A 23381-nucleotide genomic window follows, 5' to 3' on the forward strand; every position below is an offset into this window, starting at 1 on the left:
AATTTAAAATAACACCAAAAAATATGAACTACTTAGGGAAAAATCTGATAAGACATATAAAACCTGTACATAATGCTGTTGAGAAAAATTAAAGATGACCTAAATAAATGGAAAGATATGCCATGTTAATGGATCAGAAGACTCGGTACTGTTAGGATGTCAAATATCAATCAAAATCTTGAAAGGTTTCTTTGCAGAAGTTGGCAAGTTGACTCTAAATATGTATGGAAATACAAAGAACCCAGAATAGCCAAAACAACTTTGAAAAGATCAAAGTTACAAGATTAACACTACTTGATTTCAAGATTTAATATAAGCTACAGTAATCATTTAATGTAAGCTACAGTAATCAAGACAGTGTGGTATTGGTATAAATGTAGACCAACAGATCAATGAAACAGAACAGAGAATCCAGAAGTAGACGAACACATATACAGACTAATAACATTTTGACAAAAGCAAAAAGGCAATTCATTAGAGAAAGGATGGTCTTTTCAACAGATGAATATCTATATGAAAAAAAAATGGACGCATAACTTATACTACTTACAAAATTAACTTGAAATGGATCAGAGACCTGAACGTAAAACCTAAAACTATAAAACTTCTACAGGGAAATATAGGGTAAAATCTCTATGTGACCTTGGTAGGGCAAAAATGTCTTAGATACAATAAAAGTATAATCCAACTGATAAATTGGGCCTCATCAAAATAAAAGATTTTGTTCTCAAAAAGACAATTAGGCACACACAAATCAAAATCACGTCTCCCTTACATTTTCTAGTCTTCTCTCTTTACCTTTCATTCCTGTTCCAGGACCCTCATTAAGACGACAGTCCTTTTGGCAAAGGCTTGAGGACAAGTTGTCCATGCAATTAGACTACTTTAACTCAGTTAGAACATAGGTTCCTGAACTAGAAAATGTAAGACTTTGAACTAGAAAATGCAAGACTTTGTCTAAACTGTCAGCAGTTATATCTTCAAAGCCTAGAAACAAGCCTGGCATATTCATTCATCTGGCAAATATTTCTTGAAGACTTGCCATACATTTGGCATCTGGTAGGTAGTTATAAAATGCAGCAAATGAGTGACCAAAATATACAAAAATGCCTTAACAAGGACACTGAACATCCTGCAGGAAGTGAACACACTACTTAATCTAGTACTTCAAGCTGAAACCATTCTCTAGCTAAACTGATGTAGATGAGTCCTCTAAACAAAAGGACATGTTCAATCATTTGTGTAGATTATAACATCCCTACGTGCTGGGTACAATGCCAGAAGAATGGGGGTAAGAAAATGAGTAAATACAATCTCTGTCCTTAAGCTGTTCCCTAATAATGATAGCTAAAAAAGTAGAGATTATTGAGTAAAAGCATGCACAAAGCACCACAGGAACAGAGAGGAAGAATCAACTGACTCAGTCTGGGGGCATCAGAGAAGGCTTCATAGAGAAGGAAACATATCTGCTAGGTTTGTGTGGCAAATACCATCAACTGCTTACTCATAATTCATTCACCCCTTCTTTCTTGCTTATAGACCTTCATACTGTTCAAGGTAACATTATACCCAGTTCAGTGTTCACTTTCACAGCTTCCCATGCACTTGAGGTTGATCATATAATATGATTTTGGCCTATGAGACAATGAAAGTTGTTAGAAATTTCTGGGAAAGCTTTTCCTTTCTGATAAAAGTGGGAAAAATAGGCTGGGCACAGTAGCTAACGCCTATAATCCTAGCACTTTGGAATGCAGAGGTGGGAGGACTGCTTGAGCCCAAGAGTTCGAGGCCAGCCTGGGCAACATGGCGAGACTCTGTCTCTACAAAATATAAAAAATTAGCCGGGTATGGTGGTACGTGCCTGCAGTCCTAGCTACACGGGAGGCTGAGGTGAGAGAATTGCTTGAGCCTAGAAAGTCAAGGCTGTGGTGAGCCATAATCGCACCACTACCCTCCAGCCTAGGCAACTGAGTGAGACCCTGTCTCAAAAAAAAAAAAAAAAAAGAAAGAAAAAAAAAGGTGGAATGGTGAATATAGCCGGCATCAACCTTCCCCTCTTCTTGCCTCGAATGAGAATATGAAAAGCTTCTGGGGCTGGAGCTGGGTGTGGTGGTTCATGCACGTAATGCCAACACTTTGGGAGGCCAAGACAGGAGGATCACTTGAACGCAAAAATTCAAGACCAGACGGAGCATAGCAAAACCTTGTCTCTACAAAAAAAAATTTTTTTAATTAGCCAGGCATGGGAGCACATGCCTGTAGTCCTAGTTGCTTGGGAGGCTGAGGCAAGAGAATCACTTGAGCCCAAGAGTTCAAAGCTGCAGTGAGCTATGTTCACACCACTGCATTTTAGACTGGGTGACAGAGAGAGACCCTGTCACACACGCAGAAAAAAGGGCAGAAAAGAAAGAGCTTCTGTAACCATGAGGCTTTCATTGACATCATTTAAAAAAAAAAAAAAAAAATGAGGCAACAGTATGACCATAAAAGTCAACAACAAGGATTCACTGAATAAAAAGACAGAATCTCAGTTCTTGTTTACATTGTTGAGCAGCTGAGCCAACCCCAGCAACCACCAATTGTGTACTTCTTGCTAATATAAGAAAAAGAACCCCCTATTTGTTTAACCCACTGCTGATTAGGGTCTCTACTACATACAATGAGATCCATTCCTAAATAACAGTGTTAAAGGATGAGAAGAAGATAACCAGGCAAAAAAAAAAAACAAAAAAGAAAACAAGGAAGAAGACTGCAGGCAATGGGAACCACATACACAAAGGCAGAAACAGATAAAGAGGCTGGCATATTTAGGAAAAGGGACATGTTAATGACATAATCCAAGAGGCTAGAATGTACAGTTCCAAGGAGGCCTTACCTGCTTCATCCACAGTGGTACACTTCTGGTACATGGATGTACGGAGAGTAGGTGTCCGAACATTCAACAGCCTGATTTTGTCAACTCGGGAATCAAATACCCGGAGTACAGGGTCTTTATCATCATCATCATGACACATTATTTTGTTGTCAATGAAAGATGCAAACATCTGGGTCTCCAGGAATCTTGAGAGGAAGGGCAGGTAGGGCTCAGGCTGATCTGACAGAAAAGATGCCTGGTGGGACCAAAAAGAAGCAGTAATTGACAGGGAAAACGGTAATGTCAATGTGCCCAAGGGATCCAGTAGGTTAATTATTCTCTGAAGCTGCCTAGGTCTTTAAGAACACCAAGCTGCAAAATCTCTACATTTAAAAAAAAAAACCCACTCATGTAAGTTCAGGTATCTTGAAACTTTGACACTGGAACAAACTCACTTGGGTAACCTACTGAGTCAACCAATCTTCCCAGAATCCTGATGTTCACTCTACATGTCTATCTTTGCCTTAAGAGATCCCTTTGGCTGAAGGTAAATCATCTGATAATAATAATCAGCACATCTATTCATAAGCAACAAGACCTATTTTATCAACATCAAATGGACCATAAACTTGTTTCCAGCGTATGATAATCTTCCATTACTTCTTCGAGTAATTTTCCATTACTTGTTCGAGACATAACTGGCAAGTTCTCATTCCTCACCACCTCCCAAGCAGGATTACACTCACTTTATCAAAGTTTTGCATTTGCTCCCTGTTGGTAAACCAGGATTCCTTATCCTGGCTGGGTTGGATGACAAACACCTCATAATCTGCAAACATCTGAGTGAAACGATTTGCAAAAACTTCCCGGATCTGAATGTTTAGCTGGTAAATCCTGAGTTCTTCCTCATCACACTGAACTTTGAGATCCTTATTGCTGCTGGGGTCTTCACGCACTTCCAACTACAAAAAAAGAAAAAGCAGTTGAGAACACATACACTTTTTCCTTTTAACCCAAGGAATGCAATTCCTGATTTTTTTATCTGATTTTTTTTTTACAGTGCTAATTTACTTAGCAGGAAATGATGAGAACAAAAGAGGAAAAACTGGAAAAAATAAATAAATAAAAGGAAAGGGACTCAGACACGGAGGAGAGAAAAGTCAAAGAGTTTCACTTAAAGATATCCAACAACTCAATGAAAGTGGAGATAAGATCTTTATGGGCAGAGAGAGATTCTGCCATGAAAGAAAAGGTGCTAATTATCTCAAAGGTCAGGGAGAAAGGAAGGAATGTGGGAGGTCAATTTAACAAACCAACAAGGTTAAATTCTGGCTCTCTTGATTTTTTATTTTTTCCCTCATATCACTTTCCTTCTTTCTGCAAAAAAACCTTTTTTTTTTTTTTTTTGAGACAGAGTTTCGCTCTTGTTGCCCAGGCTGGAGTGCAATGGCGCCATCTCGGCTCACCGCAACCTCCGCCTCCCAGGTTCAAGTGATTCTCCTACCTCACCCTCCCCAGTAGCTGGGATTACAGGCATGCGCCACCATGCCCAGCTAATTTTTTATTTTCAGTAGAGACGGGGTGTCTCCATGTTGGTCAGACTGGTCTCGAACTCCCAACCTCAGGTGATCCTCCCACCTCAGCCTCCCAAAGTGCTGGGATTACAGGCGTGAGCCACCGCATCCAGCCCAAAACACCTTTTTAATCTCACCAAATATTTCTGTTCCTCTTTAACTGCCCATGATTTTTGAAAAATATCTAGTCTACTAAGCAAAAAAAAAAATATGCTCCACTAAAGCAGAAAAAATGAAATATTTCACTAAAAAACAGCCCAACAAGATTATTACATTGGCCCATTGGTTTATAAGTAACTTACGAAAGTAATTTAACAGAATTCAAGAGGACTAGATTCTAGGCTCAGCTCAGCTACATATTACGCATTTAATCTTGGGCAAAACATTTAGGCTCTCTAAGCCTTGGTTTCTTTGGCTATAAAACCTGTTCTATCTGCCTTAGGTTGCTGTGAAACTCAAAGGGCAATGGATCTAAAAGAGATCTGGGCCTGGCACGGTGGCTCATACTTATAATCCCACCACTTTGGGAGGCAAGGCTGGAGGACTGCTTGAGCCCAGAAGTTTGAGACTAGCTGAGCAACATAGTGAGACCCTGCCTCTACAAAAAAAAAAAAAAATTAATTGGGTGTGGTGGCATGCACCTGTGGTCCCAGCTACTTGAGAGGCTGAGGCAGAAGGATCACCTGAGCCAAGGAGATTGAGGCTGCAGTGAGCCGTGACCGTGCCACCACACTCCAGCCTGAGTGACAGAGTAAGAACCTCTCTCAAAAAATAAAAGAGGTCTGAACACTAAGATTACTATCATGGTCTCTCCAATCACTGTGCTGTAGTGTTCACATAGAATGATGGCAGACTCTCCCTGATGTTCAAAGCGGAAGCTACTCAGATTTAGATTAAAGTAGCATTTACTAGGATAACATCTGCCAGATGGAATTCAGAGTCCCCCATACAGAACATTCTTTCACTGCTCACAAATATGAGTTGTCCAGAACTGGGTGCTTTCTCATCCCATACCTTACTTCACCAGGACAGCACCCTAGCACAGATCACACGTGTCACAGACTCATATACACATCTTACCTTTTCCAGGCTCACCCCAGTTCTCTTGACCAAGGCTTGCAGCCGGGCAATAGTTTCATTCTCCTTAAGAAGCTCGTAGGAATGCAAAGGGGAGCCAGCAATGTTCCCATTCCTCTTGTCTGAGACAAGCTCAGAGGCCCGCAGCCTCTTCAGCTTGGAGGCACTCTCACTGCAATGAAGATTCCCTTCAGGGGGAATTCCAAATGCCATGAGAATCTCAGAGACTTCCTGGACAAACTCCAATTTGTTGGGAAACTGTGGCAAGTCCTCTGGCAACTCAATGAAGTGGTTGTCAATGTCCACAAAGCAGAGGTTAGCCTGGAAGTCAAAACAGGATGAGGAGTATGAATAACTCCAGAGCATTACAGGAAGAAGTTTTAGAAAGGTCAGTGAACAAGAGGGCAAAAACAAAACACCTGAAATGGCTATATGTGAGATATGGTATAAGGAAGATAGGGCTCAGAAATAAGACAGACTTGAGTTCCAATATTACCCTGCCACATTCTCGTTGTGTGACCTTAGGAAAGTTACTTAACCTTTCTGATTCTATTTCCTTAGCTGTAAAATGGAGATAAAGAGATAAACAATGTATGTTAGAGTGGTGAAGATTTTATAATGTCATAGATGTTTAGCATCAAACACAAAAGTCTCACACATGGTAAACACTCATTAAATGTTTGGTAAAGGCCAGGCGCAGTGGCTCACATGTGCAATGCCAACACTCTGGGAGGCTGAGATGGGCAGATCACTTGAACCCAGACTGTTGCCCAGACTGGTCTGGGCAACATGGAGAAACCCAGTCTCTACAAAAAAATGCAAAAATTAGCCAGGGATGGTGGCATGCACCTACAGTCCCAGCTACTTGAGAGGCTGAGGTAGGAGGGATCACCTGAGCCCAAGAAGCTGAGGCTGCAGTGAGCCATGATCACACCACTGCACTCCAGCCTGGGCAACAGAGTGAGACTCTGTCTCAAAAAATAAAAAATAAATGCCTGGTGAATTTGTGAATTCTATACTCAGTGAAAAGAACCCTAGGAGTGAGTTCAAAAAGTCTAGGTTCCAGATTTGACTCTGTTATGATCTCCCTCTATGACCCTGGATATACCATTCTCTCTTTCTGAGCCTCAGTCTTAATTTGTAAGGTTTAGTGGCTGATCTTTGTTCTTTCTGTGCTTCCTTCTGGATTTAAAATTGCTTCTGAGAGAATGTAAAGAGATAGTGCTCACACACTGCTGATGGGGTAGATAATCTGGATTAACAAACAATTTAGGGGCCAGGAGCAGTGGTTCATGCCTGTAATCCCAGCACTTTGGGAGGCTGAGGCAGATCACCTGAGGTCAGAGGTTTGAGACCAGACTGGCCAACATGGTGAAACCCCATCTCTGCTAAAAGTACAAAAAGTAGCCAGGTGTGGTGATGGGCACCTGTAATCCCAGCTACTCAGGAGGCTGAGGCAGAACAATTGCTTGAACCCAGGAGGCAGAGGTTGCAGTAAGCTGAGATTGTGCCACTGCACTCCAGCCTGGGCAAGAGAGTGAGACTCCCTCTCAAAAAACAAACTAACAAAAAAACCCCACAGTAATGCGGCAGTATCTAGCTATCCCTATTTTACAGACAAAAACTGACACAGAGAGGTTAAGTAACATGCCAAAAGTCACACAGCTATTAACTAGTACAGCTAGGACTTGAACTCAGCTACTCTGACTTCAGTCATATGCTTAAGCTCTTAACCATCTACTCTTCTCCTCTTTAGCGGTCTTGTACATTTAATTTAAATACTTTGTAGTTTAACAATGGTATACTATTCCACCATAAAAATGAATGAAATCCTGTCATTCATGGCAATATGGATGAGCCTGGAGCATATTATGTTAAGTGAAATAAGCTAGGCACAGAAAGATAAATACCACATGTTCTCACTTGTATGTGGGAGCTAAATATGTTGATCTCACTGAAGCAGAGAATAGAAGAGTGGTTACCAGAGACTGGGAAGGGTGGCAAGGAGGAGGAATAGAAAGAGACTGATTATCCAATACAAAATTATGGCTAGATAGGAGGATTGCAGTCTTCTATAGCACTGTAGGGTGACTACACTCAACAAAAATTTGTTGTATTTTTTCAAGTAGCTAGAAAAGAGGATTTTGAATGTTACCAATATAAATAAATAAAAAAGGTTTGAGATGATGGATATGCTAATTACCATTTGATCATTACATACACCCCCATTTGATCATTACATACATGTACTGAAATATACCATACCCTGTAAATATGCATAATTATGTGTCAATAAAAATGTGTGTGTACATATATATTTAAATACTTTGTAGTTCTTGTCCCTGTTGGAATGTTCTTGCAGGTATAAATTACAAAAGCCTTTCATATTTGTATATTTATCTTATACTCATACATCTGTTCTAGCCAAGACAACATTGCCTTCATTGCAGTACATTATTAAATGCTTAAGGGTGCTTCTGTTCCATTCACGTAACAGAGATAATAATATTACCAATGTCATAGACTTGTTTTGAGGATTATATGACAATAAATGTCAAGGATTTAGCACAGTGCCAGGCACACAGTACATAATAAATGTTAATCAACATTTATTATATATATGTATGTATGCCTTTAAATTTTTACATATTTTTAAATTTCATACAGGTTTTTAACTTTTTTTTGTTTTTTTGAGACAGAGTTTTGCTCTATTGCCCAGTCTGGAGTGCAGTGGCACAGTCATAGCTCACTGCAGCCTTGACTTCCTGGGCTGCCAAGTAGCTTGGACTATAGGCACACAACATCACACCTGGCTAATTGTTGTTGTTGAGACAGAGTGTCGCTGTGTTGCCCAGGCTGGTCTTGAACTCCTGGCCTCAAGCAATCCTCCCACCTCAGCCTCCCAAAATACTGGGTGGGATCAGGTGTGAGCCACCACACCCAGCCAGGTTTTTAAATTTTATACAAGGATTATCATTCCATAAGCAGTCTTTTGGTAGTAACTTCAATCAACATTAGGTTGAGATTCAACCATTTTGTTGTGCGTAGCCATACTTCATTCATTTTCACTCTTCTATAATATTCCACCAATATGAATATAACATAATATATTGATCAGTTTTCCTATTAAAAGACATTTGAGGCCGGGCGCCGTGGCTAACCCCTGTAATCCCAGCTACTAGGGAAGCTGAGGCAGGAGAATCGCTTGAACCTGGGAGGCAGAGGTTGCAGGGAGCCGAGATCATGCCATTGCACTACAGCTTGGGCAACAACAGTGAAACTCCATCTCAAAAAAAAAAGACATTTGGGCCGGGCACAGTGGCTCACGCCTGTAATCCCAGCACTTTGGGAGGCCGAGGCGGGCGCATCACAAGGTCAGGAGATAGAGACCATCCTAGCCAACATGGTGAAACCCTGTCTCTACTAAAAATGCAAAAAAATTTAGCCGGGCGTGGTGGCGGGCGCCTATAGTCCCAGCTACTTGGAAGGCTGAGGCAGGAGAATGGCGTGAACCTCGGAGGCGGAGCTTGCAGTGAGCCAAGATCGCGCCACTGCACTCCAGCCTGGGCGACAGAGCGAGACTCCGTCTCAAAAGAAAAAAAAAAAAGACATTTCAGTTGTTTTTTGTTTACTGTATTTACACTGATTGTTATTACATGTTTTCTTGGACTCCTGCAAGATTTTATATATGGGTATATCCTAGGAGTAGAACCACAGTGTTGTAAGGTATGCAAATATCCCACTTTAGAAAATGATGCCTAGCTGTATTCCAAAGTGGTTGCAACAATTTACATTTTTAACCAGCAAACTAAAGTGATCCTACTGATCCAAATCCCTCCCAAAACTTGGTATTATCACACTTCTTGAAATTTGCCAACAAAATGAGCATAAAATGGCACTGTATCGTGTATTTGATTTCACTTCCCTGATTAAGAAATTAAGAGAAATTAAGAAATGTGCATTTTTTACGCAATGCCTGTTCATATCTTATGCCATGTTTCTATCGGATTGCTTATCACCTTCTTACCCACTTGCAGTTCTTTATATTCTGTTGATATTAACTCTTTGTAGGTTATATATGTTATGTATTTCTTCAATTTTTATCTTTAAGGTGTCTTTTTCTTCATTTAGAAAATCCAATTTATCAGGCTGGGCACAGTGCCTCACGCCTGTAATCCCAGCACTTTGGGAGGCCAGGTGGGTGGATCACCTGAGGTCAGGAGTTCGAGACCAGCCTGACCAACATGGCGAAACCTCATCTCTACTAAAAATACAAAAATTAGCCGGGCATTGTGGCACACGCCTGTAATCCCAGCTACTTGGGAGGCTGAGGCAGGAGAATCATATGAACCCAGCAGGCGGAGTCTGCAGTGAGTCGAGATGGCGCCACTGCACTCCAGCCTGGGCGACAGTGTGAGACTCTGGACCAATTAAAAAAAAAACCCAATTATCAATCTTTTATTTTCTTTGATGGATAGTGCTTTTTATAACTTGTTTGCAAAACTCCTTCCCTAGCCAGAAGTCAGAAAGGTATTTATTAATTTTTTTTCCACAAGATTTAAACTTGTGCTTTTGACATTTAACTTCTTAATCCATCTGAAGTTGATTTTGTTATGGTTTACTTTTTTCCCCTACAGATAAGCAATTTTTCCAGCTCCATTATTAAATAGCTCTTCCTTGAGTGTGTATCCCTATTGTATATCTAAATGTTGTTTCATTGATCTGTTTCTCCCTATGCCAACAAGTCGTATTCTAAAAGAAAACACTGCAGGGGCTAGGGGAGGGATAGCATTAGGAGAAATACCTAATGTAGATAACAGGTTGATGGATGCAGCAAACCACCATGGCACATGTATACCTATGTTACAACCCTGCACGTTCTGCACATGTATCCCAGAACTTAAGATGTATATGTGTCTGTGTGTGCTTGTATATTTGTGTATCTGTGTGTCTCTGTACATGTCTGTGTCTACGTGTGTGTTGTCCCTGTATGTGTGGTCTGCATCTGTGTGTGTGGCTGTGTATGATATCTCTGTGTCTTTGTGCCTGTGTGAGTTGTCTGTAAATTTGTGTGCGTGTTTCTGTGTCTGTGTTGTCTGTGTGTGTGCGTTTTCTGGATGTTTACGTGTCTGTGCATGTGTGTCTATTGTATTTCTGTGTGTTGTCTCTGTGTGTCTGTATTGTCTCTGTGTCTGTGATAATAAAAAATAAAAAAGAAGACACTGAAGGGTAGGCCTAAGTCCAGCTTAATATAACTATTCCATAAACTCTCAATCTATTAAAACTGCATGTTTAACAAGTCCATGTGTGTATCATTCAATAAACATTTGCTGAGTGCATAAATTACTCTGTCTACCAATCTATAACTAAGAGAGCTTTCCCATGTCAAAAATTCAAAGACTGTAAGAATCACTTTAAATTTCACTTTCTAGAGCTCCTCCACTGGATAACAACTTTGAACCCCACCTAGTCAAAAGGCCAATAAATGTTCAACTTAACACCTAAAAACACGCTACATTTTGCTTATTCCTTTAAGATTTTAAAATTATGTCATCAGGCTGCGCCATTAGAAGAGATAAAGACAGAATTAAATCATCTAGTCATGAAGATCACCTGCTTCATAAGCCCTGTCCATACACCTAACAAAACAAGCCACTGTGACCCACGAAAGGCACACAATGCAATCATTTACCTCCTCAGTTACCCTCTCCTCAGAAGAAAAAAGCAGTTTCTCCAATAGGAAACACAGAAACAGCTAGAAATACCTACATCTACTAAACAATGCTTGGTTGGCTTTTCTCCCACTACTGTGAACCAAATATAGAGTCTGTAAAGAATCTTTAAAACTCCAAATGCTGTGTCCACATTTGTAGAAACCTTTGGTCAGAGGTGGGTAGAGAAGAAATATGCCCATGCACATTTCAGAGATGAATTAGATTAAGATAAGATAGGACCCTCTGAGTAGGCACCACTAGCCATTCTTTGCAAAAATTGGTTGAAGTTAATATACCCTAGAGACCGAGTTTTAAAAGAGCCGGGTGCGGTGGCTCACGCCTGTAATCCCAGCACTTTGGGAGGCTGAGGCGGGCGGATCACTTGAAGTCAGGAGTTCAAGACCAGTCTGGCCAACATGGTGAAACCCTGTCTCTACTAAAAATACAAAAAAAATTAGCTAGGCATTGCGGTGTGTGCCTGTAATCCCAGCTACTCGGGAGACTGGGGCAGGAAAATTGCTTGAACCTGTGAAGCAGAGGTTGCAGTGAGCTGAGATGGCACCACTGCACTCCAGCCTAGGCAACAGAGCAAGACTCCATCTCAAACAAAAAAAAGAGAAGAAACAATTGAGCTAAAGGAGGGAGTGGTAAAAAAGCAAATTACTACACTCATACAATAGTCAATTACTAGACTCATACAATAGCCTCATGCTGTTTCCTCCCATCATACAGAGGGGCTCTAGCACACAGAAGCACTTACAAAATACTAGGAACTCCTCATATATCCTTCTTCCTCAGCTGACGAGGGGTTACTTCTTACCTAACAGCTTTGGGGAGAGTAGCCTGGAAGAGGTACCGAATGCCAAGTGATCAGTTTTCCTCTGTTAACCTCCTGCCTTGTTGAGAGGGATGATGGGTAGACTTAGCTGCTCTGAGGTAGTGATCACATGGATCCCCCAAATCCCAAGAAGTCTCCCAAATATCTTCCGCTCAAGGTCACAATGATCTTTCCCAATGCTCAATTCCTAATACCAAAAAACAGCCAGCCTGTTTCTCCAGTCTATCCTCATGTTATTCATTGAAAAGGAGTTCAACACACAGATGACTGGGAAAAAGCTATTGAAGGAGTGTCCTGAGAAAATGGGGGAAAAGTAGGAAAAAGGGGTCCAAGATAGAAAAAAATGGTACCCCTTTCTTTACTCTAATATCCTTTGCTTAATTCTGTAATATAGCTGTGGATGAAATGCCTCCTTCCTGAACTCAGACAACGAAGCTCCAAAGAGAAGCATAAGACAAAGGATGCCTCACAAAGGCAGCTCAGCACTTTCACTTGCTCAGGGCCAGCTGAGCTCATGTGTTGGTGCAAAAAGGAACAAAAAGCTTTTTACAGACTTCTGATGCCCAAAGACGGCAGTAACTGATGAATTCTGATTTGGTGGGCTAGGAAATGTACACTCTCTGTCCCTCTGGACAAAGTCCTTTTTATAAACCAAGCTTGCCCCACCTCACTACCCTGATGATGCCCCCTTATACAGTCCCAGGTAAATTTCCCCAGCCCTGCCGGATATGGTTTGGCTGTGTCCCCACCCAAATCTCATCTTAAATTCTCACGTGTTGTGGGAGGGACCCAGTGGGGGATAGTTGAATCATGGGGGCAGGTCTTTCCCATACTGTTCTTGTGACAGTGAATAAGTCTCAAGAGATCTGATGGTTTTATAAGGGGGAGTTTCCCTGCAGAAGCTCTCTCTTTGCCTGCTGCCATCCATGTAAACATGATTTGCTCCTCCTTGCCTTCCACCATGATTGTGAGGCTTCCCCAGCCACAAGGAACTGTTAAGTCCATTAAACCTCTTTTTCTTCCCACTTGGTATGTCTTTATCAGCAACATGAGAAAAGACTAACACAGTTAATTGGTACCAGTAGAGTGGGGCACTGCTTAAAAGATACCCAAAAATGTGGAAGCAACTTTGAAACTGGGTGTCAGGCAGAGGTTGGAACAGTTTGGAGGGATCAGGAGAAGACAGGAAAATGTGGGAAAGTTTGGAACTCCCTAGAGACTTGTTGAATGGCTGTGACCAAAATGCTAATAATGATATGGACAATGAAATCCAGGCTGAGGTGGTTTCAGATGGAGATAAGGAACTTGCTGGGAACTGGAGCAAAGGTGACTCTTGTGTTTTACTGAAGAGACTGGTGGCATTCTGCCCCTACCCTAGAGATTTGTGTGACTTTGAACTTAAGAGAGATGATCTAGGGTATCTGGCAGAAGAAATTTCTAAGCAACGAAGCATTCAAGAGGTCTCTTGGGTGCTGTTAAAGACATTCAGTTTTAAAAGGGAAACAGAGCATAAAAGTTTGGCAAATTTGCAGCCTGACAATGCGATAGAAAAGAAAATCCCATTTTCTGAGGAGAAAAGTCAAGCTGGCTACAGAAATTTACATAAGTAACAAGAAGCCAAATGTTAATCCCCAAGACAATGGGGGTAAATGTCTCCAGAGCATATCAGAGGTCTTCACGGCAGCCCCTCCCTTTACAGGCCTGGGGGCCTAGGAGGAAAAAGTGGTTTCGTGGGCCAGACACAGGGTCCCCATGCTGTGTGCAGCCTAGGGACTTGGTGCCCTGCATCCCAGCTGCTCCAGCTGTGGCTGAAAGGGGCTATCACAGAGCTCAGGCTGTGGCTTCAGAGGGTGCAAGTCCCAAGCCTTGGCAGCTTCCATGTGGTATTGAGCCTGCAAGTACATGAAGTCAAGAATTGGGGTTTGGGAACCTCTGCCTAGATTTTTGCAGAGGTACAGAAATACCTGGATGCCCAGAGAGAAGTTTGCTGCAGGGACAGGGCCCTCATGGAGAACTTCTGCTAGAGTAGTGCGGAAGGGAAATGTAGGGTCAGAGCCCCCACACAGAGTCCCTACTGAGACACTGCCTAGTGGAGCTGTGAGAAGAAAGCCACCATCCTTCAGACCCCAGAATGGTAGATCCACTGACAGCTTGCACTGTGTGCCTGGAAAAGCCACAGACACTCAATGCCAGCCCATAAAAGCAGCCAGGAGGGAGGCTGTACCCTGCAAAGCCACAGGGGTGGAGCAGCCCAAGACTATGGGAACCCACCTCTTTTTTTGTTGCTGTTGTTTGGTTTTTTTTTTGTTTTTTTTGTTTGTTTGTTTGTTTTGAGATGGAGTTTCGCTATTGTTACCCAGGCTAGAGTGCAATGGCACAATCTCAGCTCACTGCAACCTCCACCTCCCAGATTCAAGCAATTCTCCTGCCTCAGCCTCTCGAGTAGGTGGGATAACAGGCTTGTGCCACCATGCCCAGCCAATTTTGTGTTTTAAGTAGAGATGGCGTATCTCCATGTTGGTCAGGCTGGTCTTGAACTCCCGACCTCAGGTGATCCACTTGCCTCGGCCTCCCAAAGTGCTGGGATTACAGGCGTGAGCCACTGTGCCCGGCCAGGGAATCCACCTCTTGCATCAGTGTGACCTGGACATGAGACACGGAGTCAAAGGAGATCATTCTGGAACTTTAAGATTTGACTGCCCCGCTGGATTTCAGACTTGCATGGGGCCTGCAGCTCTTTGTTTTTGGCCAATTTCTCTCATTTGGAATGGCAATATTTATCTAATGCCTGTACCCTCATTGTATCTAGGAAGTAACTAACTTGCTTTTGATTTTACAGGCTTATAAGGAAAGGACTTGTCTTGTCTCAGATGAGACTTTGGACTATGGACTTTTGAGTTAATGCTGAAATAAGATTTTGGGGGACTGTTGGGAGGCATGATTGGTTATAAAATGTGAGGGCATAAGATTTGGAAGGGGCCAGGGCAGAGTGATATGGTTTGGCTATGTCCCCACCCAAATCTCATCTTAAATTCCCATGTGTTGTGTGAGGTACCCAGGAGGGGGTAGTTGAATCATGGGGGCAGGTCTTTCCCACGCTGTTCTCGTGATAGTGAATAAGTCTCACAAGATCTGATGGTTTTATAAGGGGGAGTTTCCCTGCACAAGCTCTCTCTTTGCCTGCTGCCATCCATGTAAGACGTGACTTGCTCCTCCTTGCCTTCCACCATGATTGTGAGGCTTTCCCAGCCACATGGAACTCTAAGTCCATTAAACCTCTTTCTTTTGTAAACTGCCTGGTCTCAGGTATGTCTTTCTCAGCAGTGTAAAAATGGACTAATACACTGCCCCAAAGCTTCCTTCTAAGACTGTAGTTAAAAGATACCACATACTTTAAAGATGTGCATCAAAATATCAAAAGTACTTATCTCTGGGTGGTAAAATTTGAGGTAATTTTAATTTTATTGTTTATGCTTTTGTGCACTGTTAGCATTTTTTACTATGAACATGTCATTTCTGAGACACCCCAAAGTCGTCTTTCAAAGCCAGCTCTCTTCCCCCAGTCTAAGGTTTTCCACGGGAACTACATAGGCTCAGATACCCCAGAGCTTATCTGCTAAAAATCAAGGTAGAAAATATCCAGCTATATAACTGCTCCCACAAATGTGTGACCTTCAGAAGACAGGTGTGGATGAACTAGGACTCTGAAACCCAAGAACCACTTATGAAGCACACACAGTTAATTCTACTGTTCCACTGTCACCACTCCTTCCCAAGCAGACTACAGGGGAGCCAGAAGCTCAGATGCAAAGTTTATAGCAGGGATGGGGAATACAGCAACATGGAGGCTCCAATAGCCCAGAACAGAGGGAACTTTTGGGTTTCTTTTCTGTTTTTTTTTTTTGAGATGGAGTCTCACACTGTCACCCAGGCTGGAGTGCAGTGGCGCGATCCACCCAGGTTGGAGTGCAGTGGCGCGATCTCGGCTCACCGCAACCTCTGGCTCCGGGCTTCAACAATTCTCCTGCCTCAGCCTCCCACGTAGCTGGGACTACAGGCGTGCACCACCATGCCCAGCTAATTTTTTTGTATTTTTAGTAGAGATGGAGTTTCACCATGTTGACCAGACTGGTCTCGAACTCCTGACCTCAGGTGATCTGCCCGCCTCGGCCTCCCAAAGTGATGGGATTATAGGCGTGAGCCACCGCACCCGGCCAACTTTTGGGTTTCTTAAACAACCCACGGTTTCTTAAACAGTCCCATTAAGAAATCTGTTGATCCCTCAGAGGTCCCTTTGTATAGCCGTATACATGAAGCACATAGGGAACAACGCTGAAAAATCCTAGAGGGATCAGAATTTGCCCCAAGTATAAAGAAAGCTGATGCCAAAGAGGAAAATAAAACTGAGAAATCTGGCTTCTTGCTTAGTGGCCTATGTATTAAAGTATGCACATAGCTTGCCTCTTTGGCCTTCCACCTTCAACAATTTTTTGTTATTGTTCTTTTTGTGACTTTACAGAATCGTAATTAGGTTGACTAAGTTGTATCAATATTAAATAGACATTTGTTTAAAGCAAACAACAAAAAGCTCTTCTTTCTCCAGTCGACTCTTCAGGTTTACGTATGGTACAGTAAGCAAGTACACAAAAAACCCCAATATTATCTCAACTCAATGATTTTATCCATCATTTAGATTTTTTTTCCTTAATTAATCTTGTTCCACCCCAAAGAGCACAACGCTCTATAAAGTCAAAGAAGAAAAAAGGGCAGAAATGGAAGAAGCTACAAGGAAGACAAGGAAGACATTTTGATTTTAAAACTAAAGAAGAGAGAAAAGAGCAGAGATGCATTTGACTATAATTTAAATATCACAGACATGGTCTAATTATCAGGGTATTCATCAAAGATGCTGCCCAGTCATGACCAATGACACAGTGCTGCCCAGATCCAGTTCCATGAGAATGCTCTCTTCTTGGGGCCCCTCACTTATATTCCTCACTTATATACAAAAATCTCTACCCCCGGCCGGGCGTGGTGGCTCACGCCTATAATCCCAGCACTTTGGGAGGCCGAGGCAGGTGGATCATGAGGTCAGGCGTTCGAGACCAGCCTGGCCAACAGAGTGAAACCCCGTCTCTACTAAAAATACAAAAAATTAGCCGGGTGTGGTGGTGGGCGCCTGTAATCCCAGCTACTTGGGAGACTGAAGCAGGAGAATCACTTGAACCTGGAAGGCAGAGGTTGCAGTCAGCCAAGATTGTGTCACTGCACTCCAGCCTGGGTGACAGTGCGAGACTTCGTCTCAAAAAACAAAAAAAAAAAACTCTACCCCCAAAAAAATGGTGGTGGAAGGAGGAAACGAAGAGTCATGGTGACACCAGTGTATGTATACTCCAAAGTCTTCTTCCCAGGCCTTTCTAACGACTAAGAAATTCAAAGTAGGAAAGCACTTCCCTGCAGGTAGTTTCACAACAGCCACAAAGTAACATACCAGTTCTGCTGGTAATTCTAAAAAAATTAAAAATAAAAAATCTTATTTCTAATCATGCTTTAAATCTACTTTAGAATGGAATAGGAAATACATTATTTTAAATCAATTCTTTTATTAGCCAGGCACAGTGGCTCATGCCTATAATCCCAACACTTTGGGAAGCCAAGGCAGGAGGATTACTTGAGCCCAGGAGTTCGAGACCAGCCTGGGCAACATGGTGAGACCCTGCATCTACAAGACATAAAAAAACAATTAGCTGGGCATCGTGGCACACTCCTTTAGTCCCAACTACTCAGGAGGCTGAGTCAGGAGGCTCACTTGAGCCCAGGAGTTCAAGGCTACAGTAAGCTACGATCATGCTACTGCACCCAGCCTGGGTAACACAGCAAGACCTTGTCTCTTAAAAAGCAAAACAAAACAAAAACAATAGCATAAATACAGAAATTACAATGTACATATGTCAGTTGATAAAGATAATAAGTGTCTCTGGGATGACATAAATTGAACTAAATATTCATTGTTTTTACTTTTTTCCTGAAAAGTTATTCATAATCACCAAAATAAAAGAAAATAAACTTGGTAACATCATGCATGCTGGGTTCATCCCAAAGCCCTTCTCTCCCCAATCCTGGATTGGGGCCAGAGGCACCAACACTCAAGATCTCACCTCTTGAGGCAGCTCCAGCTTTGACCGGTCATCCAGGCCATTGGAATGCAAACCCATCAGGTATGGAACAGGAGCATCTAAGAAATGCAGGAGAGAAGCTGGGAGAATAGGGACATAGACATGCTGCCACTGGAAAGGAAACATGAGAGCTGTAATCGTCTCCGCCACAGTCATCAGTCTCTGGTAATCTGGGTCAACAACAACAAAAAAAGCACACACACAAATCAGTCAAAAACAAGGCACTTGCTTTCCAAACAGTAAGTTAAAACTTTCAGTACAATTTCTTATTTAGAAACGATCACGATAAACTTCAGCTAGGGTATGCTCAATGTGATTCCCTTGAGGGTGTCCAAGAGACAACCAAGAGACCCTTGTGGACCACAAATTGAAATAAACCTACACACACAGGTCCTTGCTCATAATAAAATCTAATATGGAAATACAACAAAAATAATTAATGACATCTTGCTCCAAATACTACCACAGAATGTTAAGTAGAATCCTCTTAAGAAAGAGGGTAGGAGAACTGAACAAAAAGAAAGACAGTGGTTCTGGGTCTCCATTCAGCATGGAAGCAAAAACATGCTCAGTTCTCACTAAGATACATCTGCAGAACATCCTGTAAGGAGCTTATGTGAGCTTTGCCTGCGAAGTCAAGCACAAAGAACCACCAAGCATGCAGAAGCTGGTTTTCCACACTAGCCAAGTCTGCTCTACACCTGGCAACCTTTCCTGAATAAGAACAGCATAAAAATGTTATTTTAACGTTTCAATAAAAAGCTTCCCTAGAGGCTGGGCATGGTGGCTCACGCCTGTAATGCCAGCACTTTGGGAGGCCGAGGCAGGTGAATCACTTGAGGTCAGGAGTTCGAGACCAGACTGGCCAACCAACATGGTGAAACCCCGTCTCTACTAAAAATACAAAAATTAGCCGGGCGTGGTGGCATGCACCTGTAATCCCAGCTACTTGGGAGGCTGAGACGTGAGAATTGCTTGAACCTGGGAGGCAGAGGTTGCAGTGAGCCAAGACTGCACAGCTGCACACGCCAGCCAGTGACAGAGCTAGACTCCTTCTTAAAAAAAAAAAAAAAGGCTTCCCTAGAACTTGAAAGACTCAGAGGATTGACTTTAGCGACTCAAAACTCTTGTTATAGGTCAGAGATCATAGCCTAAAGGGAAGGCTCATGGGCTCGTGATCATATTTGGCTTATCTTCAGAATGTAATTTCTAGGCCTTTTTTTTTTTTGTGACGGGGTCTTGCTCTGTTGCCCAGGCTAGAGTACAGTGGCGCCATCTCAGCTCACTGCAACCTCCACCTCCCGGGTTCAAGTGATTCTCCTGCCTCAGCCTCCCGAGTAGCTGGGATTACAGGTGCCCACGACCACGCCTGGCTAATTTTGTATTTTTGGTAGAGACAGGGTTTCACCATCTCGGCCAGGCTGGTCTCGAACTCCTGACCTTGTGATCCACCCGCCTCGGCCTCCCAAAGTGCTGGGATTACAGGTGTGAGCCACTGCGCCCAGCCAGCCTTTTTTTTTTTTTTTAATGACTAATAAATATATTGGTACAGCCAATAAAATTGACTAGTTAAAACTTTTTTTTTTTTTTTTTGACGGAGTTTTGCTGTTGTTGCCCAGGCTGGAGTGCAATGGCACGATCTCGGCTCCACAACCTCCGCCTCCCGGGTTTAAGCGATTCTCCTGCCTCAGCCTCCTGAGTAGCTGGGATTACAGGCATGCGCCACCACCCAAGCTAATTTTGTATTTTTTAGTAGAGACAAGGTTTCTCCATGTCAGGCTGGTCACGAACTCCCAACCTCAGGTGATCCGCCTGCCTCGGCCTCCCAAAGTGCTGGGATTACAGGCATGAGCCACTGCGCTTGGCTTAAAACTTAAATTTTACAAATTACTATTCACAAATGATATGATGGTTTCAGGCATTTAAGGACAAAGCAGAAATATACATTTTTAAATCATATGAGTAAAATCCTTCTGGAATGGCTGGTTTCAAATGAGCTGTCATAGGAATTAAAATGATGTTATGCACTAAAAACCCACTCCACCATTTAAATCACAGCTTGGTTCATAAAGTAGTTGTAAGTAACAAAAAACTTTCTAGGAAATGAGGAAGTCTCAGTACAAAGGGAACAGAAGCTGAAAAGTATTAAGGTAGTTTAGCAAAACATCCTACATTTGCTCACTAATAAAGCTTTGAAAGTTGCCTATCACCTTGCTCCTAGCTAATCAAAGAGTATAACCTGTAGATGACTTTACTAGTGTGATAAATATGTATCTATTTGGTCTTTTCCCCGGTTCCTGAAACACACAGCTCCTAAAACCCTTGGAAGCTACTGGGCAGTAAGAATATCTTTTAAGCGAGATTGTCTCAAAAAACAAAAAAAAGGGATGTCTTTTAAACAGGGTGTAATGGCTCAAACCTGTAATCCCAGCACTTTTTTTGTTTTTGGAGACAAAGTCTCGCTCTGTCACCCAGGTTGGAGTGCAGTGGCGCAATCTCGGCTCACTGCAACCTATGCTTCCCAGGTTCAAGCGATTCTCTTGCCTCAGCCTCCCCAGTAGCTGGGATTATAGGCACGAGCCACCATGCCTGGCTAATTTTTGTATTTTTAGTAGAGAAAGAGTTTCATCACGTTGGCAAGGGTGGTCTCGAACTCCTCACCTCAAATGATCCACCCACCTCGGCCTCCCAAACTGCTGGGATTACAGGTGTGAGCCACCGTGCCCGGCCCATGTTTATGACTTGTATGTGCAGATAAAGACATCAGACTTGGAATCACTCTATAAATAAGCCCCCTCTAAACAAACTACAGGGCAGCTCCTACGTATTTATGAACAATTATAAACTATCCTGGGAGGTTGCAAAACAATGATTAGTATGCTCCCATTTGTGTTCTTTTTGAAAAGTATATATATAGTATATACACGGCTATATCTACAAGTAAGCAGAAAACAGTGGTAACCTCCCTGAAAGAGAACCAGGGTGCAGAGGTAGAAGTTACACACTTCGCTGTACACTCTTCTAATGCTGTAAATTTCTACCCTTCATTTTACACTCCTGAAATGCCTTTTTTCAAATTTTATTTAATTTATTTATTATTTTATTGGAGACAGGGTCTTGCTCTGTCGCCCAGGCTGGAGTGCAGTGGTGTGATCTCTGCTCACTGCAACCTCTGCCTCCTGGGTTCAAGTGATTCTCGTGCCTCAGCCTCTGGAGTAGCTGGGATTACAAGTGTGTACCACCACACCCAGCTAATTTTTGTATTTTTAGTAGAGATGAGGTTTTATCATGTTGGTCAGGTTGGTCTTCAGCTTCTGATCTCAAGTGATCTGTCCTCCTTGGCCTCTCAAAGTGCTGGGATTACAGGCGTGAGCCACCGCACCTGGCTTCAAGTTTTATTTTAATATACCATACAGATTTCATAGTGTATATGTATAACTTAAAGAATATTAAAATTAATACACATATATTCAACACCTAACATAAAAAATAGTACATTAGGCCAGGTGTGGTGGCTCATGCCTGTAATCCCAGCACCTTGGCAGGGCAAGGTAGGCGGATCGCTTGAAGTCAGGAGTTTAAGACCAACCTGGCGAGAATAGCAAAACCCCGTCTCTACTAAAAACACAAAAATTAGCTGGGTGTGGTGGCACGTGCCTGTAATCCCAGCTACTAGGGAGGCTGAGGCAGAAGAATCGTTTGAACCCGGGAGGCAGAGGTTGCAGCGAGCCAAGATCGCGCCACTGCACTCCAACCTGGGCAACAGAGTGAAACTCCATCTCAAAAAAAATATATATATAGCGTATTATTAAAAATACTGGAAAAGAGGGAATTTTTAAAAATTAAGAGATTACTTCTCAGGGATAGGATACTAGATCAAAGAAAAAGGGGCTGAGTGCAGTGGCTCACGCCTGTAATCCCAACACTTTGGGAGGCCAAGGTGGCCAGTTCACTTGAGGTCAGGAGTTTGAGACGAGGCTGGTCAACATGGCAAATCCCATCTCTGCTAAAAATACAAAAATTAGCCGGGTGTGGTGGCACGTACCTGTAGTCCCAGCTACTCGGGAGGCTGAGGCACAAGAACTGCTTGAACCCGGGAGGTGGAGGCTATAGGGGGCTGAGATCGCGCCACTGCACTCCAGCCTGGGTGACAGAGCAAGACCCCGTCTTAAAAAAAAGGGAGTTGGGCAGAACTTTCAACTTTCTCTGCATTATTTGTGCACATATTATTTATTTGTTTTTCAAAACTATTATTTTCATTAAGGATACACAAAAAATTGGATATCCAGCTACTATATGAAGAAAAGAGAGGAAAATATTTGATTCCTTTTGGAATTGTTTTAATTATATGCCTTAAGCAATCATTATTTTTACAGTAAAAGACTACTTTAGATAGTAAAATATCATTGGAGATTTCTTACCAACCTCCACTTAGCCAACTCACTTTACCGACTGATTTTCCCCACTCTGAGTAAAGCATACATTGCTCCCACTCATTTGTTCCCAAACCTGTGCTAGCTGAACTTACTACTGGATTATATAACGTAACCAAATATTGTGTAAATAAATGGTAAAATCTGAGGGCAAAAAGAAAGAATGTCTGTTTCTCTGGAAACAAAATTAAATGCTTTTAAAAGACTCAGTAATACAAAGTCACTAAAAAACACTGTAATTGAATTAGGCATACCATGAAGCAATTAAGAATAAAAAACTAGGGAACACTACAAAAATCTAGAAGTAGTCTCTGCTCATGTTCTTTTGCAAGGTTCTTTATCACTCCACTTTAAAAAAAAAAAAAAAAAAAGTAACCAGGGCTGGGCGCAGTGGCTCACACCTGTAATCCCAGCACTTTTGAGGCCGAGGTGGGTGGATCACGAGGTCAAGAAATCGAGACCATCCTGGCCAACATGGTGAAACTGCATCTCTACCAAAAATACAAAAATTAGGTGGGCATGGTGGTGCACACCTGTAGTCCCAGCTACTCAGGAGGCTGAGGCAGAAGAATTGCTTGAACTCAGGAGACAGAGGTTGCAGTGAGCCGAGATTGCGCCACTGCACTCCAGCCTGGCAACAGAGCAAGACTCCACCTCAAAAAAAAAAAAGAAAAAAGAAAAGTAAAGTAACTAGGAAATCTAGTCAATGTATTAT

General features: G+C 42.4%; 1 protein-coding gene across 8 annotated transcripts in view; it reads right to left on the bottom strand.

Moving 5' to 3' along the window:
- Nucleotides 1–23381, bottom strand: part of DENND5A (DENN domain containing 5A) — a 128694-nt gene that overhangs the window by 36378 nt on the left and 68935 nt on the right. For all 8 annotated transcript variants that reach the window (XM_034932119.4, XM_034932116.4, XM_034932115.4 and 5 more), the window contains 4 exons: nt 18216–18403; nt 5509–5826; nt 3601–3816; nt 2876–3110 (listed from right to left, as the gene is read on the bottom strand). In XM_034932119.4, coding sequence (XP_034788010.1) covers nt 2876–3110; nt 3601–3816; nt 5509–5826; nt 18216–18403 — 957 coding nt within the window. The remainder of the gene's footprint in view (nt 1–2875; nt 3111–3600; nt 3817–5508; nt 5827–18215; nt 18404–23381) is intronic.

This window comes from Pan paniscus, chromosome 9, assembly GCF_029289425.2.
Source record: "Pan paniscus chromosome 9, NHGRI_mPanPan1-v2.0_pri, whole genome shotgun sequence".
Taxonomy (NCBI): Eukaryota; Metazoa; Chordata; class Mammalia; order Primates; family Hominidae; genus Pan; species Pan paniscus.